Consider the following 18,787-nt stretch of genomic DNA (forward strand, 5'->3'; position numbering starts at 1 on the left):
CCTCACCTATATTCATGCAGCCAAATCTCCATTCCTGTTTGATGAGACCATGCAATGAGCTACGGAGCAGGAGTCAGAGACAGAATTAAGGCTTTCTGGTGAATACCAAAGTGCATTGTACTCAGCATCCATTAAACAGATCCACAGTGCACAGCATCTCAAGAGGGACATTGTGTTATCACCAGTCTGTTGGCGGCTAACTGGTGAGAGCCACTCCTGGGTTGTGTTCCTGACTCGGCCACGACCCTGCTGCAAGATCTTGGGCAAACCGCTTATTCTCTCTGTGCTTATTTATGCACCCACATGGCCCCCCCTTACTACAGTAGCCGTGCACCTCACAATCTTTAATGTATTCATCCTCACAATGCCCCTGTCAGGTAGGGATGTGCTATTATCTCCCCCTGCAGATGAGGCACAGAGATTAAGAGACTTACCTAAGATCACACAGAAAGTCTGTGGTGGAAGAGGAAATTGAACCCAGGTCTCCCAAGTCTCAAGCTAGTGCCCTAACCACTGGACTATACTTTCTTCTCTTAAACTGCCTCAGTTTTCCCATCTATAAAATGGGGACAGTACCACAAAATTATCTCCTATGTGGCAAGGAAGCTTAACAAATTATTGTGCATTGCTTTGAGAATCTTGGATAAAATGTCCAAGAAAAGGGCAACTATTTAACAAGAAAACCCAGCTCTTTTGATTCATACTACAGGAAATAAACAGGCCTGGACCAGCTGCAGCTGTCATGCTTCACTAACATCTGTCTGCAGTTCTGAACAGCTTGGAGGGATCTTATTCATTCTGCGGTGTCTGTCAAATACACGCAGAGCCTCAGCTTCCAGTTTCACTCTTCTCATAGGAAGCCCCAGTGCTTCGAAGGTTGAGAGTGACCGATGAAGTGGGTATTCACCCATGAAAGCTTATGCTCCAATACGTCTGTTAGTCTTTTAGATTCCACAGGACATGCATCCGATGAAGTGAGCTGTAGCTCACGAAAGCTTATGCTCAAATAAATTGGTCTCTAAGGTGCCACTAGTACTCCTTTTCTTTTTGCGAATACAGACTAACACGGCTGCTACTCTGAAACAGGACTCTTTGCCGCTTTTACAGATCCAGACTAACACGGCTACCCCTCTGATACCTGATAAACTGATTTGTGCATTGGGGTAGGGGAGAGGATGCAAGTATACTGGCAAAGTTAAGGTGGGTTGGGGAAGTCCCACGCACATCTCAAAAGCCAATACAGGAAAGGCTTGGAAACCTTGTCTACAATTGTGATGATGTGTAGGGTACGTGTTGCTGCACACCGCAGTGAAAGGCAGGCTGCGTCCACACTGTGTGGTATGTTGCTACACATGGCAGTGGAAGGCTCTGGCAAAGGCAAGGAGCTGCTGTAGCCTCTCCCTGTTGCCAGAGCCTCTCCCTGCTGTAAATGGAGACTTTCACTGTGGCTGGGAAAGGTTCCGGAAGCGGGAAGGCAGCAGTGTAGATATAGGAGGGACAGCGCGGGCATGTAGACGGCCATATAGGTATATACCCTAGGAGTTCTGGCATGTCTGTATTCTATTCACCTATGCAGTGCCTCAGTGTCTACACTGCTAGTTACAGCCATGCTATCTGGGTGTGCCATGTCCATACTCTGCACACCGCCGTAAGCGTAGGCCTATGTGAAGGCACAAGGGTGGAAGTCCTTAGATACCCGGGTGGATGGCACTGGGTAAACATGACTGGATAAAATGGCAAGAAAAGAACGCGTCCTGAGCACAAATTCCCTAGCCAACGCCATCGATTGGGAATGGGTTGTTAGCAGGAGGAATTGGGGAAAAAGCTTACGTGAGAAAGAAAATCATTCACTTTCTGAGCAGGAGTTAGGGGACCCAAGGACAGCACAAGCTACTGGATGAATCCCTGAATGGATGCTTTTACATATTTCTGCCTGTAATTATTTGACAATCCTCCCCATACCATTGCATCCAGGGGTGGTTTTAATCACCAGAATACCCCTGAGAAGCAGGGGAATATCATGCCCTTTTTATAGATGGGAAACTGAGGCAGAGGATAACTTAAGTAACTTGACCAAGGTCACACCAGGAATCTGTGGCAGAAACTGAAACCAGTTCTCCCAGGTTGAATTCTTTAGCCTTTGTTTCCTTCAACTCCAGTATCAGGTCTTGAGCATACCCACTCTGCCTAGACATTTACAATACACTGAACTGGGTCCAGCTCCCATTCAAGCTGAATGCGCCCTTTCAGAGTGGACAGAATAAGAAAGGGAGAAAGGAAGAGAGGGACGGGGAGGTGAGTTGCTTGCAGATTGGTCAAGACAGATCCATTTACTACAGAGGTGGGCAAACTATGGCCCGCGGGCCACATCTGGCCCACGGGACCCTCCTGCCCGGCCCCTGAGCTCCTGCCCCAGGGGGCTAGCCCCCGGCCCCTCCCCCACTGTTCCCCCTCCACCGCAGCCTCACCTTGCCGCCGGCGCCATGCTCTGGGCGGCAGGGCGAGCTCCTGGGGCAGCGCAGCTGCAGAGCCCGGCCTGACCCGGTGCTCTGTGCTGCGTGGTGGCGGTGGCGGCGTGGCCCGGCTTCAGCCCCCGGTGCTCCAGGAAATGCGGTAAGGGGGCACGGAGCAGGGGGTTTGGATAGAGGGCAGAGGAGTTCGGGTTGGTGGTCAGAGGGCAGGGGTATGGATGGGGGTCGGGGTGGGAACAGGGGGTTGAATGGGGGCAGGGGTCCCGGGGGGGGCAGTCAGGAAGGAGAGGGAGGCTTGGATGGGGTGGCAGGGGGCAGTCAGGAGCAGGGGTTCCAGGGGCAGTCAGGGGACAGAGAGAAGGGGTGGTTGGATGGGGCAGGGGTCCTGGGTGGGCAGTCAGGAATGAGAGGAGGGGTTGGATGGGGCAGCAGGGGGCAGTTAGGGGCAGGAGTCCGGGAGCGGTCAGGGAACAGGGAGCGGGGGGGTGTGGATGGGGCAAGGGTCCCGGAGGGGGCAGTCAGGAATGAGAGGAGGGGTTAGATGGGGCAGGAGTCCCGGGGGTGGATAGGAGGTGGGGGCCGGGCCACAACCCTCTCCCCTAACCGGCCCTCCATACAATTTCCGAAACCCGATGCGGCCCTCAGGCCAAACACTTTGCCCGCCCCTGGTTTACTAGCTATTCAGTCAGGCAGGGACAGTTCAGGAGATTGAGCTTTCCCCATACCTGAGCCGGTGCCAAAGTGACAGCCTAAATGTCACATGATTGATCACTCTTTGTCAAAAGAGATCAGCCGGTAAAATGTTTTTAGATCCGTAACCTCCTGTCCTTTAATAGGGCATTAGACTAGGTCACCTCAGCTCCCATCCCTCCACAACTACAAGAACTAGCATGACAGCATGCTTCTCTCCCATCTCCGCTCCCTCCCGCTTTCCTCCCTGGGGATGGGGAAAGCATAAATAGGGTCCAGATGGACCAAACCTTGGAGTCTGTTAGACAGAATCTTCTGAAAGACTCTTCCTCCCAGGACACAGCGGGGGGGCTCCAAATGAGGTTGGAGTGAGGGATGGAGTCTCTATTTCCAAGCAGTTTGCCCCTCCCTAGACAAAACCCCCATAGCTGAGACTGGCAGAGGCTGAGCAGTAGGACGCACAGAGGTTGGTGCCTGCCAGTGTCTAATGCTGGGAAGGGGGCATCTTCATGCATCCTCTCCTGTGGGGTGAACCTATTTCTGAGTAGAGATAGATCCAAGCTGCGAGTTCCAGTCTGACCATCCAAAAAGAGCTCAAAGGGGTTTGAATCCCACACCCTGATTCTGAGCCGTGCATTCTGAATCCAACTCCAGAGCTGAACCTGTCTAATGCAGGAAGAGGTTCAAGTTTTAGCCCTCTCTGGGGGTGCTGACCAGTATGTTAGAAGCAGGGATAGGTCCGTCAATGGCTATTAGCCAGGATGGGCAGGGATGGTGTCCCTAGCCTCTGTTTGTCAGAAGCTGGGAATGGGTGACAGGGGATGGATCACTTGATGATTATCTGTTCTGTTCATTCCCTCTGGGGCACCTGTCATTGGCCACTGTTGGAAGACAGGATACTGGGCTAGATGGACCTTTGGTCTGACTCAGTATGGCTGTTCTTTTGTCCTTAGGGACCCTGCTTTATAAAGAGGGTCTTTAAAAACAGAAAAGAAGACAACATATGAAATTGAACAGGTCCCATGTTAATAGTGAGGTCCTTGAGAGCTGGGGGCAGGGCTGTGTGCAATAATCCAATCTCAGCTCCAGAACCTTTGGCCTGAGCAACGCAACTTCCCTGCTTAACTACACCCATGCAGCATACCCCCTCAGAGAGACCCTGGTTTCTACCTCACTCATAAAATTTACAACATTTTATTAACAGATTTCTTCTCCCCAAGGCTTTCAGGAGCCAGCGAGACAAGTTCATGCCAGGTGTTACTCCACTGAAGGGATGGAGGAATGGGCCCCGGGTGGATTGCGGCTAGAGCACAGGACAGACAGGACTCCTGGGCTTTGTTGGTGACTCATTTCAAGAAAACCATTTAACTGCTATCATAATAATGCTTTGCATCTTCCCCTCCAGCATCTCAAAAGTGCTTAATAAACCGTGAATGAAAATGACAAGCCTCATGATAAAAATGAGTCTCCAAAATACCAGTTTAAGAGTGGTAGTCGTGTTACCAGTGTGAGGCTGGTAAGGATGATCATCCCCATTTTGTACATGGGTAAATGGAGGTACAGAGAGATGAAGTGTCTTATGGGAGGTCACACTGCAAACCTGGAGCTGTGGGGTACCTCCAGGAACAGAACCCAGCACTCCTGACTCTGACCACTGGGTTTTAACCAACATCTCGCTTTAGTCTGTAACTCAGAGTTGCCATCCCTAAAAGCCAGGGATAATGCTACTTACTGTACAAACTCTCATCCACCCATGGCTGTGGTGGCCTTTGTGGATTAAAGTCTGTAAAGTGCTTAGCGATCCTTAGGTGCACAGCCCTGTAAGAGTCCAAAATATTACAAGTGCCCATTGTAAGTCTGGCTGAAAGCGAGTGTGCTCTTCTGTGGAGCAGAGGGGAGGATAGGACAACAGATCTATACTATATCAGTGTTTCATACTCTAGAGCATGGGCAACTTTACCCCGCCTCACTCCAGAATTGCCTTAACCTTCCAACCCCACCCAGAACACAATAGAGTGCAGCATCATCTCTAGTTCCCAAAGAAGTGAAAGGGGGAAAGGAAGCTGATAAATCTATGAACCACGCCAATTGTTTTGCTATACTCAATACAATTCCTCTGGCAGAGAGAGAGAGAGAGAGAGAGAGATGTTCCAGCCATCCTGATTTTTGCATTAGTGCCCTCTCGTCCTTGTGGGAGACAATTCTACGGAAGCGGATCATGAATTTTACCTGCTTACCAATTATCTGTGGGAGGAGCATTAGCTACCCTGTAGCATTTGCAAACAAGTTTACAGAGTCCAGCCAACTACCTTTCCTGCCGAGAACCTAGATTGCTGTCTGGACTATATAAATATAGCAACAGCTCTCCCAACAAATAAAAGGGCTCAATGACCAAAGAACTGGAGAAATGAGGACACCGAGAAGAACAGAGAAGACTGATTTACCAAGCCACGAACTAGCTGAGATTCATGGACAATACACTCTTAGAAGAGGGGAAAATAAACGAGGGATTTTTGCAAACAATGTTTCTTTAATAAGCTAAAGACAGGGGTGAGTTTGTTTGCTTTAAATATTGGGGAGGGGGAAGAGGGGCATTTTTCCAGGTAATTGAATAATTCAAGATGAAGCAAGTAAGAGATCATTGCAGATGTGCCAGGGGTCTTGGAGGAAGGGAGTAAAGACTCCCAAGGAGAAAGAATAAAGCAAAGAGGAACAAGACCTTGGCCTTGGTTCAGGAAAGGAGGGAGGTAAAGGCTGTCCGTGAAGATGGACAAGTTCCGAATGATCTTCCAGTTCCTCCAGTCCAATCAGGAATCTTTCATGAATGGCATCTGTGGGATCATGGCCCTGGCCAGCGCCCAGATGTACTCAGCCTTCGATTTCAACTGCCCCTGCCTGCCGAGTTACAACCTGGCATATGGCCTGGGCATCCTGTTCGTGCCCCCCCTGGTCTTGTTCCTCCTGGGCTTTGTGATGAACAACAACGTGTCTGTGCTGGCAGAGGAGTGGAAGAGGCCCACGGGCATGCGGCAGAAGGACCCGGCTGTCCTGCGCTACATGTTCTGCTCCATGGCCCAGCGGGCCATGATCGCACCCGCTGTCTGGATCTCCGTGACGCTGCTGGACGGGAAGTGCTTCATGTGCGCGTTCAGCACCTCGGTGCCAGTGGAGAAGCTGGGGAACGGGAGCTACACGGGCCTGTCAGAGAAGGAGGTGAGGAGGATACTGGCCCGCATCCCCTGCAAAGAGATCTACAACGGGCAGGAGCTTGTGGCCAGGGAGGTGGTGGTGAGATACCTGCGCTGCATCTCACAGGTAAGAGCCAGGGGGCTTATGCTATATGGGCTTCGTCCTACCTGGATGGGAGACTTCCAAGAAGAAACCCATGGTTGCTGCAGGAAGTAGTGTTGGTACCTCAGCAGGGGGTGCTCTTTCCTTGGGGTCCATACTGTGTGTCTGAGCATCGTTCCAGGGGGTGCTGTCTTTTGGATGGCATGTAAATCTGAGGCCTTGGCTCATCATGACCATTAACTATCCCAGGTCAGGTGTTTTGGAAGACTAGGATTGTCAGCCTCAGTGTCCCCTCCTAGCCTAATTCCAATGTGGGTAGTTAGATTGTGCCTTCCTAAATCCCCCCGACATTCCAGTTGGATTCAGCTTTCACAGTCACTGCCTGTCCTAAATTCTTGGGTAGTGTTCCTGTGCACCATTAAACGGACAGCCATGTTCCACTCCAGAAATGGCTGCATTTCCATGGCAGGCAAGTGATCCATACAAATCCAGGGCTAAATTCAGCCCATGGCATACTTGGGGCAATTCCCCCTAAAGTCAATGAGAGTTATACCTGCCTACACCTGAATTTGGTCAACTGCCTATTCTTACCAAAGGACCCTACCGCTGCAAGATAATCTTTTATCAGAGGAGTCTGGGACCACATGGCATGGTTGTCAGAGAGCAGAAATGCAGGACATTGGCCTTCAAGGTGCACAAGAGTTGCTTAGTGAACTGTGAACCAGGGAAAGGAATATTTTTTTTGAAGGGTAGCAATTTCTGGTGGAGACATTTCGTCCACACAAGCTGGCCTGGGGAGTGAGGACCCAAGTGCTGGGTTCTGATCTCAGGTCCCCCTATGTGGAAGCCTTTGAGATAGCCACTAGGCTGCTGGAATCATGATAATTTGGTCACGCTTTATATAGAGATTCCATTTATAAAGGGTTAACACATGATTAATAGCGGTTTTAATAAATGACTAATCAGTAGATTGCTAAAGTCACAGGTTGCTTATTAGCATGACTTATCTGACAATTTATAATGATCTATACTACTTTATGTCGCTAATCTGCATATAAACAGCTATCAATTGTTTCAATTCTTTATAAATGGAACCTTGATATGAAGTGACTGATCATTCCTAGCACAACTATTGCATCTGCCACCTGAGGATCTCAGAGCACTTTGCCCATCAGAGTCTTAGCTCCACTCCACCCCATGGAAGGTAAGTATCATTATCCCCATTTTAAATACAGAAACTGAGGCACAAAAAGGGGAAGTGACTTGGCCAAGCCTACAAAGCAGAATCAATGGCAGAGACAAGAACAAAACCCAGTTTCCAGACTGATTGGAAAACACTCTCCACCAGCTGGTGCATCATGGCAAAAGAGACAGTACCTGAATATAGAAGAGATGCACAAGCCTACCTTGGGAAGGCTGAGTTAGGCAAGCCCAGTTTGCCCTTCCTGGCCCTGAGAACTGGTGTCCAGCAGGTTGGCAGTGCACAAGAAAGCCAGGTCCTAATGCAGGCCAGAGGCCATACCTCTCTATTGCCATCACTGGAATCTATGAATTAGACTGTAGAGAGCCTATCTGCTTCTGCTCATTGAGGCTGGATATTACTGAGGCTAACAGCTTAGCAAAAAGAGACAGTTGTCTGAATAAGGGCAGTTACACAGGTTGGATAACAAATTATAAGGACTATTGATCCTCATGCTTCAGGGCACGTCATTAAATGGCACCGTATGAGCAGGTGTATTAAGAACATACATGGCAATTATCAGAGACAGGGCATTGCCTAGATGCACCATTTGGGCTGGTACGATCGATGATAATTGTCATGCAATGCAGAAGCAACAAAATGCAGCTGGAGAAGCAAAGGCATGTGCATGTATGTGTGGAAAAGACTCTAATCTAAACCCAGGTACAGGGACAACCGCACAAATGGTCTCCTCATTTGCATTGTAAACATCCCCAAATGCCAAGTGACCGAGTGCTAAGCCAGCCACATTAACAAAGCACTTTCCTGCTGCTGGTCTCAGCTTATTTGTTCCTCATGGTTTAGAAAGGATGCAAATACCCTTGAGCTTTTCATCAGGAAATGTAAAATCCACCCTGCAGTCTAAGCAAGATGATTTGCCTTGTTACTGGGGTTTAAGTTCTGGTTGTTCCACTTCATTTTATTGGCAGTGTCTTAACTCTTTAGAGCAGTGATTCTCAATCTTTAGCAACCCGAGGACCCCCATTTTGATCTAAAAATTTTCACGGACACCCAAGCCTGCTGTTCAGCTCCAGGCCCCACCCCCACTCCACCCCTTCCCCCAAGGCCTCACCCTTGCCCCTCCTCTTCCTGTCCCCTCCCCTGAGAGCACCCTGTCCCCGCTCCTTGCCCTCCCTCCCAGCACTTCCTGCATGCTGCTGAACAGCTGTTCTGTGGCGTGCAGGAGGCACTGGGAAGGAGTGGGAGGAATTGATCAACGGGGCTGGCAATCCCGCACATGACTCGCGGACACCCTGAAGTAGGGCCGTGGACCCAAGTTTGAGAAACCCTGCCTTAGAGCCTTTATTATTCCTCTGCTAGGAGACCAGTACCTGGCAGGTGATCCATTTTCAGGTAATGCTGTAATAAATTCATGGCAACCTCCAACTTAGCAGTTGTTACTATTGCTATGCCACATGCTGGGGGTAGAACTCCTGCTACCAAAAGAACAAGCTCCTACTACTAGTGCAGAAGGAGAATCTCCATTAGCTGCTAGCAGTATAGAGCCTATGACACACACGTGTCTTTCTGATTTCACCAGTAGGAGGCAGTGGTACACATGCTTCCATACTGCTGTAATATAGTGTATCTACCTGCTCTGCTATGGTTCGGTTCCTGTCTATAGTGTCAGTATCAATGCTAAGTGGTATTACATTACATTAAAGGGTATTTCCTGCTACTTAAAGGACTCCACTAGAAGGTGGGCATGGTGTCAATCTATCCTTGCATTCAGACTGGTTTTGTAGCCATTTAGAGACCAATATAATGCCCTGAGCAACTCCAGCTTGCCTTTCCTTGGGGGCAGAATCAGTAGCCATGGGAGAGATAGTCACATGACCTGCAGTCTGGCACTCTTAGGTCTGCAATTCATATAGCATGGGAAATAACATGCATGCTCCCTTTGAACCTGTAGTGTGTCATGTCAAAGTTCCAGATCCCAGTGCCTCCCTCGTAGAGTCTGTCATATTAGAACATAGCAGCACAAACCCAGGACATTAAATACAAAAAACTCTGGTGGAAGCATAGGAAGGGCTTAATCTTTAAAGACTACGGCCTTTTAAATCCCATCTCTCTGGTACAGGTCCTCCATCACCACAGATTGCACGCGTGGATTGACTGAGCCAGACATCATCCACATTATCAGGAGGCAAACTGAGGCACAGAGAGATTAAGTATATTGCACAAGGGGACTCTGTGGCACAGCCATGAATTGACCCTTGCCCAAGGAACAGAGCAACCAAGCCCTGGTCTAGCATCGAAATCACAAGACCATCCCTCCTCCAACACATTTATTGATCTGTAGAGTCAGGAAAATACCAGCATTCTAACACAAGAGGAAAAAAAACCCGTAGGACTTGAGATATGTGAGACTCTTGCTTAGAAATGCATTGCTGTACCCTATAGTGCTTTGGTGTTAGAGCAAGAGAGGGGCCCGAAGTTACCTACAAAGCTTTTCTCCATCCCAGGCCTAAGAACTGCAGCATTTAACCCTTCATGGCACGAGAAGGAAGTGAGAGCTCCCTGGCCTCCCTCAGTCCCAGTGAGACCCTCAGCAGTGTAGCAGTTTCCCATCTGTGCTGTCAGCCGATAAATTTTCATTGACACCTCTGGCAGAGGCTCTAGGGCAGAAACAGGGATCTGCAGCACAGCAGGGAGGATCAGCTCTCATTCCAACTCACCTGTTACCTTTCCCTTCCTATCACAGGCACCCTAAACAGAGGCAGACAGACACACACACTCAATCCTAAGGGGTACCCTTTTCCTCTCCAGATACTTCCAGTTCCGGAACTTTACAGATTTAGTTACTGAAGACAATTGGGAGAAAGGGTAGAGCCATTATCTAGAGAGGGTTTGCAGAGCTCAGGATGTGGTGAACCTTTCAAATAACATTTCCCCCCATAATTAAGACCATGCTGGCCGTATCAGCCCCTCACTTACCTTAAACACTGTCCCACTCTTGGTCCTGTTTTCCCTGTGGGCAAATAAAGCAATTCCTGTTAGTTATGGACTTTGCAGTATGTTTAAAACATACCAGAGTCTTCATTACAGAGGGGCCTGAACTGGTGGCATCTGAACAACCCTGCAAGGTCAAGGACTTGGGATCAAGGCCATGGTTTTGGTTGAGCCCAGCCCCACCCTTGGTCTTTCTTGTTGTGACTAGTTTGGTTTCCCACCCCTTACCCCTGCAGGCTCTGGGCTGGTCCTTTGTGCTGCTGGTGACCATGGTGGCTTTCCTTGTCAGGGCCCTCCGGCCCTGCTTCACTCAAGCTGCCTTCCTGAAGAGCAAGTATTGGTCCCACTACATAGACATTGAGCGCAAGCTGTTCGACGAGACTTGCACGGAGCACGCCAAGACCTTCGCCAAGGTCTGCATCCAGCAGTTCTTTGAGGCCATGAACAAGGACATGGGCCTGGGGCACACCCACTCCCCTGAGGTGGCTCCCTCAGAAGTGGGGGAAGAGAAAGAGAAGCTACTGGGCATCACAGACCAGGGGACTATGAACAAGCTCCTGAAGAGCTGGCACAAATGCAAGCCGCCTCTGTGCCTCCATCAGGAGGTGTTACAGAATGGGAACAGCTGGGTGGAGGAAAATCAGCACCACAATCACATCAGTCTGCCCAAGAGGGAGATTGTCACCTACTATAGTAAAGTGTGAGGATGGGCTATAGGAACAGAGATCAGGTGTGGCCTTAGAGATGGCCACCTAGGGCTCCCTTTCCAAGGGGTACCCCAGTAACATTAGAACCATTATGGTCACTCCAGAGTGGCCAGTTCAGAGCATCTCTTCCCCACCTACTTGTCCATACTCCACGTAGCTGAGCAGAAACAAAAAGACACCCATTTGGAGAAGCAGGTGCTGCAGACAAGGTATGGGGTGGGCTGTTGAGCGGAGTAGGGAGAAGGGAAAATGAGCACCAGATGCCACCTTCAAATATGCTGGCATGACAATCAGGGTTGCAGGAAGGACCAATGGCTGTGCAATTTCCCCTCTGGTGCGCCTCATATACTCCAGCCTACAGTTCATAGGGGGTTTCCCTCGGAGCTGAGCAATAGAGAATGCCCGCCCCCAGCATTTAGTTCTGCAGCTGGTAATTTCAATTTAGAGTCTAAATCCACCGTGACAATGATTTCTTCATATAAAGGGCACCTACTGAGAGCTTGTCTATACGGGGAGTTTAAACCGGGCTCAATGGAGTTAATGAGGTTTGAAAACGCTTGCACGCGCATGAGGCAATTCATTGTAGTGCACCAACTTCACATTTATCACAGGACTCTGTAGTCCTCTTTCAAAGTGAGCTGACTTTGCTGTGAAGCCAGTTAGTCTAGTCTATCGTTCAAGTGCACGCAATGCTGCCGTGCACTACTTTGGCAGTCCTCCAGCTGCTATCCCACGCTGCTTTGTGAGCAACCATTACTGACCTCTCTGCTTACCTGCATACCCTCCCCGGCTCGGGGGTTGAGTTGACCGGACAGCTCCTCCTGTTTACGAACTGGTGCACAGCCAGATTTTGTCCATTCGCTCCTGGATTCCAGTTTATCACAATAGCTGCAATAACACTCCAGAAACCCAACACGCCTCGAGCAGCCGCTTGGAGCTGTGCTGAGACCCTGGATCTCATCACCCTCTGGGGAGACGAGACACGTTGCGGTCAGCCACCAGGACAAAGAACTTCTTGTGAACATTGCTAGGCAGATGTCTGTGAAGGGCCATGGCTGGGACGCCAAACAGTGCCAAAGAAAGAGCAAACAGCTCAAGAACACCTACATTTAAATGAGGAACAACAGGGACAAACTATCCAACTATCCATGTAACCTGTCCAGTTTTTGAGAAGCTGGATAGGATTTTACATAACCGCACGATCCTGGCCCATCTTCCCTCTCTCCCCCCGAGCATGACCAGCGAGACTCATAGGAGGATGAGCATGAGGAGGGCGGGGAAGAGATCTCCCTGAAAATCCAGGATCTCTTCAGGACTCAGGTCAGGACTCTGATACTGGCCAGGTAGAAGACAAGCCTGATTCCTGCCCTGCAGCAACTAACCCCGATTCCTGGGCAGCAACCCAGCCTGGGACTGAGCCTACACAGGGAACCTCGGCATGTAAGTCTTTTTAGAATAGTTATGTTCTAATGTATTTTTATTGTGCTAGCGTCTGTTCCGGGTGCCCCATGGCCGCAGCCATTGTAGGCAGATATGAGCTAGAAGCCTCTCTGAGGCCGAGGTCCCTGCCTCCCTCCTTTCCCCTCCAGCTGCCCATGTTGTCCATTCCCCCCACTCCCATATACCTTTCCAAAATGGCAGCTCCTCCAGCAGGGCAATCGGCCTCCATCTCATGCTAAAGCCCTGACTGCCAACTGTTTTCAGACCAATGCCACAGCAAGCACACGCCCACATACTCATTTTCCTTTCCCCTTACCTCAGCTGTCCTACCTGGCAAACACCCTCCCCCGCCAACCCTGTGGCCTGCCTCAAAATGGCAGCCGCCAGCCTGGCACAGCCACAGCCTCTCTCCCATGTAGGGTGACCAGTTGTCCCGATTTTATAGGGATAGTCCTGATATTCGGGGCTTTGTCTTATACAAGTGCCTATTACCCCCCACTCCCTGTCCCGATTTTGCACACTTGCTATCTGGTCACCCTACTCCCACCCCAGACTGGAAGAAGGAGAACATTCTTTTGTGAGAAATGCAGAAATTTAGTGAGCCGGTGGCTACAGGAAAGGAAGCTTGGTTAGTGTTCTCATGTTACCTGAGGTTGACTCGTGAAGCTAAAAAGGGCACCGCTCCCCCGTAAACACCCTGTGACACGCATTCTTATCGACTGGTAACGGCGAATGCTTCAGGCAATCACTGCAGAGCGCTGTCACTTTCTGGCTGCACTTTCAGCATTTCTGCGGGGGAGAGAAAACAAATGATAAGGCTGGGAAATTGCTCCATTTTTGCTGGGAGATGATGAGAAACAGCTACCTGATCATTCCTTCCCCCTGCCCCTGTATAGCTCACAACTCCCTTCCACTCCTGCAACACTTCGGGGGGATCATCTTGGCGAATAACTTCACAGCGTCTCTCACTGGTCTGCTCTTTTGGTTTTGACTAAGGCCATTCTCTGCCTCCTCGTCACCTGCCTGGTAACATATCAGCACCTCCAAGGCAACAGCAAAACTATCTTGAGCAGGAAACAGTAATTCCCATCTCCCCTGACCAGAAACGTAATTCCCAACCCCCCTCCCTCCCCGGCTCCACGCATAGGTGCTGGAACGAAGGGTGCTGGGGGTGCAGCAGCACCCCCTGGTTTGAAGGGGTTTTCATCATATTCAGGGTTTACAGTTTGGTTCAATAGCTTCCAGCACCCCCGCTATAAAAATTGTTCCAGCACCTCTAACTCCATGGCACTACAGCAAAGCCGAACGGCGTACACTGCACAGACCACAATCCCAAAGCACACGCCGCTTCCCATCCCCGAGGTTCCCCCAAGTGTGGGAAGGATCTCAGAGAGGTGAAGCCAGAAACGCATGGAAGGAAATGCGGTCACAGCCTCCTTAGACCATGAACAATAACTGCTGGTCTTTTATTTACTTTTAATGCTCCCCAACAACTGCAGCACCTGCGCTGGCCAGCCCCTCCGGAACAGGGCCCTTCCCAACAGCGGAGTGGCTGGCAAAGCTGAGAGGGGAGAAAACGGAAACCTGCGATGAAATGTTTGCAGACATCAGCGTCCCCAGAAAACTGAAACCCACAGGGAGGTGGAGGCTGGATCTAAAGACTGAGGGGGGAATCCGACAAGGAGCTTTCTGAGGGAAATCGGTGCAGTGGCAAAGGACGGCATGGCAGTTGCCAGGGAAAGCCTTGCCATGGCCAAAGCCAGTATAAAAAAAAGACAGGGAGATGCCAAGATGCTGTGTTGCAGCAACACATGTCACCATCCGGGCAGCAGGCCCTATCAACCCCTGAATAACACAGGGTACCTGGAACAACTCCTCCCCGCTGTACCTTGGCAGCCTGCTCCCTGAGCCATTTCCCTCCCAGACCTGAGCTCAGGGCACCTGGAACCCCTGCTCTTTTGAGCCCTCTGTCGCCCCTAGTAACTTCGAGCCTCAGCCCTCAACACCCCAAGTCCCATGAACCAGAAAAAGCAGAGCCAAGACGTATACTGGCTCCTTGTGTCATGCCCTGCCCTGCCGCACTTTGCTGTTTTGGTTCACTGCTAGTTTAATGAAAGGCTTCTTTAGAGTTGGATAGATTGTTTTGTAATATATTGTTTCATAATTAAAAGCCGTTGTTTCATTTTCGAGTGAAGGTTCGTTTCTGTTCCTTTATTTTATAAAAGCCTTTAAAATTTCATTCATAAGGAGCCAACATTAGGAAAAACTTTTTCACTAGGAGGGTGGTGAAACACTGGAATGCATTACCTAGGGAGGTGGTAGAATCTCCTTCCTTGGAAGTTTTTAAGGTCAGGCTTGACAAAGCCTTGGCTGGGATGATTTGATTGGGGATTGGTCCTGCTTTGAGCAGGGGGTTGGACTAGATGACCTCCAGAGGTCCCTTCCAACCCTGATATTCTATGATTCTATGATTCTAACATTTGCAACAGAAAATAATTACGCTTGCACTAATTTATCGGGTTTTACAAACACACCGGGCACAAGAGGGATTGCCACAACACTGCACTTCCACTGTCCGTAAACACTGAACTGCACAAAAAATGTCTAACCCCCGCCCTCTCTGTGTCCCGCTGCACAATTTAGGTCTGAGACTCAAAATCAGAGCAATCCCTGACAATATCGCCCCGCCTGTTTGCATGTTGCATTGTACACCGTGCTGGCTGCTCAAACCGCTGAGCGAGTCTCCCTCAGCTTCCTGCCCATCGCTAAGGCTTACTCCCTCACTCTCACAAATATTGGGGCAAAATACAACATGCAGCTCTATAATCTTGGGGATTTTTTTTTTTTGGATGCTGCTTCCAACAGAGTCCTCAAACAGCGCCACCTTCCTTTCCAACGGCCAAATGCACACTCTGCTGCCATTCTGCAGCTGCTAAGGCAGGAGTTAAAGCAGCTCCTGCCTTCTGTCCAAGCAGCCTGTGAATGGCTTCATTAAACGGGGAAGCAGAGGCAAAGCTGGATCTCCCATGGATCTCCCATGATAAACAGACTGATCCGAATGGCCACAGTGATGCTGGGGGCAAACAGGCCTTTCTCCATTACGGTAAAGAGAGCTCAGTTTTGAAAGATTCTAGCATCGGGAATCAGTCCAGACCAGACTATAAACCCGCCACCATGGTAACACATGCTTGGAGCACCAGGGAGAAATACCCCCCTTCTGTTTATGAGTTCTGAGCCCCGCTGATGTGGGGGAGACCCACAAATAATAGACATTAGTCCCATCAGTTGTCCCAATACAGTTCGGGAACCCCATGCGTGCAAAGCCATCAAAAACCTCCTGAGCACTAACAAGCTTTATAACCTGGTGCAACAGTACCTGGCATCACACAGCTGCATGACGCTAGGCCCCAACAGTAGAGCTCCCCTTTCCAAATTGGTTGGCTACGGACAGGGGGATTCTGCGTGGGCAGTGGTGACCTGCTTGTCCACAGGGTATAGGGTGCCGCATGTTGGTACACTGCCGCTGTGGGGCTAGCTCAGCACAAAGCTCCAAAAAGGCTGCCTTCCCTCCTCCTGCAATTCTCTTGCCGCGGCTGGTCATCCCAGGTCTGCAGAACAATTCATTCCCTCCAGCTGCTCCAGGAACCAGTCCTCTATCACGGTAGTTCTCCACCGTTTTTCATTTGCGGACCCATAAAAAATTTCAAGTGGAGGTGTGGACCCCTTTGGAAATCCTAGACAGTCTGTGGACCCCCAGGAGTCCACAGACCACAGGTTGAAAACCACTGCTCTATCAGTTGCTTGGTGTCTGCCTCTTCTGGGTCCAGGTTCCACCGTCACTGAAGGAGATGCTGCACCATCATGTGTGTATTGGAGGCTACCAGCGTAGCGGCATGAAGCATTGTGGGGTCCCTGCTGACGGACAGCAGCATGGCCAGCCTACCCAGAAAGGAAGTATGGACGGAGACAAATGAATCATGAGATTTTTAAAGTATGTGAACTAGTCTGGCTTCACTAGGCACCCCACAATGCACAGCAAGTAAAATCCCAGCATGCACACTGCTCAGCAGTGAAGCATAGGAACATGGCATACCTTCTGAGAATGCTGCAAACTGAGGGTGTACACACTGTTACTGCGGCTTGTGTACTGTGAATTACCCGACATGCAACAAAAAGCTGCAGATTAACATCCCCATGTAGACAAGCCCTTAGGCTATGTTTGCACGACAGACCCTACAGCGGATGAAACTTATGTTCGGTCCGGGGAGTGACCGACAAAAGTTTTACCAACAAAAGTGCCAGTGTAGACATAGCCTCAGGGGTGCTGGAACAATTTGTATTGTGGGGGTGCTGAGAGCCATTGAACCAAACTGTAAACCCCGTCTATTATGGAAACCATTTCAAGCCAGGGGGTGCAGCACCCCTAGTTCCAGCACCTATGCATAGCCTTAGTTTCCAAGAAGCAAGTGCACAAAACTGCTGGAGAACTAGTTTCATGGACACTAGAGGGCGCCATATGCACATGGAAACCCTTGTTTGGGTAGCAAGACATAGCAAGCAGGGGGTAGTTTTTGTCCCTTGCTGAGGCTCATGCTATAGGACATGGGCAAGACTTCCTTCCGTTTTATCATATGCTATTTCAGGACGAAGAAGAGCGAGAATCAGCAGAAGGATATTGTGGGGCAGGCTGAAAGAATTTCTGCTGTAGCTCACGAAAGCTTATGCTCAAATAAATTTGTTAGTCTCTAAGGTGCCACAAGTCCTCCTTTTCTTTTTGCGAATACAGACTAACACGGCTGCTACTCTGAAACCTCTCATGCACTAGGCGCTATTGTAAACAACCTGATGGAGATACAATCTGCTCTGGAAAAGCACCTCTCGTTTTGAATCACAAGCCAGGGAAAAGCATCCAGTCTTCCCTACTAATCTCTTTAGTTACTATTCAGACTGACCTCATGGGCCACAGGAGGTGTTAAAATAACCCTGACCAAAGCACCTCTGGATAGTGCAGTGCGCTCGCTAATGTGTGCCACTGCCCTCAACTGACTGGAACAAAAAGATTGCTTAATTGTGTGTCATATACCCTATATTGCTAAGAGCTTGTGGAGATTCTCCTTTAAGTCTAGTGATCTGGATCTGTTTTTTGCAGCAGGAAAACCTCTGCTGTAGCTGTGAAGCTCGGAGTGGCCATGGCATAGAGCACAGTGACAACCAGGAAACCCTAGTTGGCCATTCATTTTTTTTTTTTTAATCTGATTTACCTTGAGATTTCACCTAGATTTCTCTCCGTCTTAAAAACTTCACACAAACTGGGTGTTCATTCTAAAAGGAGCCACTGTCAAGTCAATCATTTAGGCTCAAATTTCAGGCTGTGGTTGTTTTTTATTTTTAAAAAAGAGAGATTTACAAACTCCGCTGTGAATAAGAGTTGGGGGTTATTTTTGTTTAACGTCATGAAGACAGATACATGTAAGTAACCCCTTACAGAGCTGGAACTGACGCAAGAAGCAGAGTGAAATGCAGACAGCAAAACCAATGACAAATAGCACCTCGGGGCTACAGTTTTTAAAGCTGCCTAAGGGCTTTGTGTTGTGCCTTTATACAACATTAAGAATAGGAGGAAGCCACATGACACAGCTGGGTTCCAAATAACCATGTCTACTAACTAGACACAAACATACAAGGCCTAGATACATATATACAATGATGCTTCTGCAATAGAAGCCAACTAGATGGTTCAACCCAATTCCTATGCACTGCAATCTGTCTACGCAATTCCCAAACAAATTGATTGAAATTAGGCATCCAAATCCTCTAAATGGCTTTGAAAAGCTCAGTCTAGACTGCCAAAATTCACTCCCTAATAACTGTTGTTTCCTTAGTAATATATGAAAGGAAGGTATTTTTATCTCAGTCATGTCCCTTAAACCACATATCAAATTATCAATAGTCTGTTTCTCCCTCTCTCACGCACATGCTCTTTCTAAACCACCCCG

The 18,787-nt window shown here is 49.3% G+C and overlaps 1 protein-coding gene across 1 annotated transcript; it reads left to right on the top strand.

The window, feature by feature from the left end:
- The first annotated feature begins 5,927 nt into the window (after nucleotides 1-5,927).
- On the top strand, nucleotides 5,928-11,348 carry CALHM1 (calcium homeostasis modulator 1). The gene is made up of 2 exons (XM_007057873.2): nucleotides 5,928-6,476; nucleotides 10,881-11,348. The coding sequence occupies exons 1-2, from the start codon at nucleotides 5,928-5,930 to the stop codon at nucleotides 11,346-11,348; spliced, it is 1,017 nt and encodes a 338-aa protein (XP_007057935.1).
- The last annotated feature ends 7,439 nt before the right edge of the window (nucleotides 11,349-18,787 follow it).

Source organism: Chelonia mydas, chromosome 7 (assembly GCF_015237465.2).
Source record: "Chelonia mydas isolate rCheMyd1 chromosome 7, rCheMyd1.pri.v2, whole genome shotgun sequence".
In the NCBI taxonomy this organism is placed as follows: domain Eukaryota; kingdom Metazoa; phylum Chordata; order Testudines; family Cheloniidae; genus Chelonia; species Chelonia mydas.

Excerpts from the sequence above, each read along its gene's own strand:
- CALHM1 (XM_007057873.2), top strand. The coding sequence starts at position 5,928 with ATGGACAAGTTCCGAATGATCTTCCAGTTCCTCCAGTCCAATCAGGAA. Across the intron at positions 6,477-10,880 it reads ACCTGCGCTGCATCTCACAG|GCTCTGGGCTGGTCCTTTGT; the intron begins GTAAGAGCCAGG and ends TTACCCCTGCAG.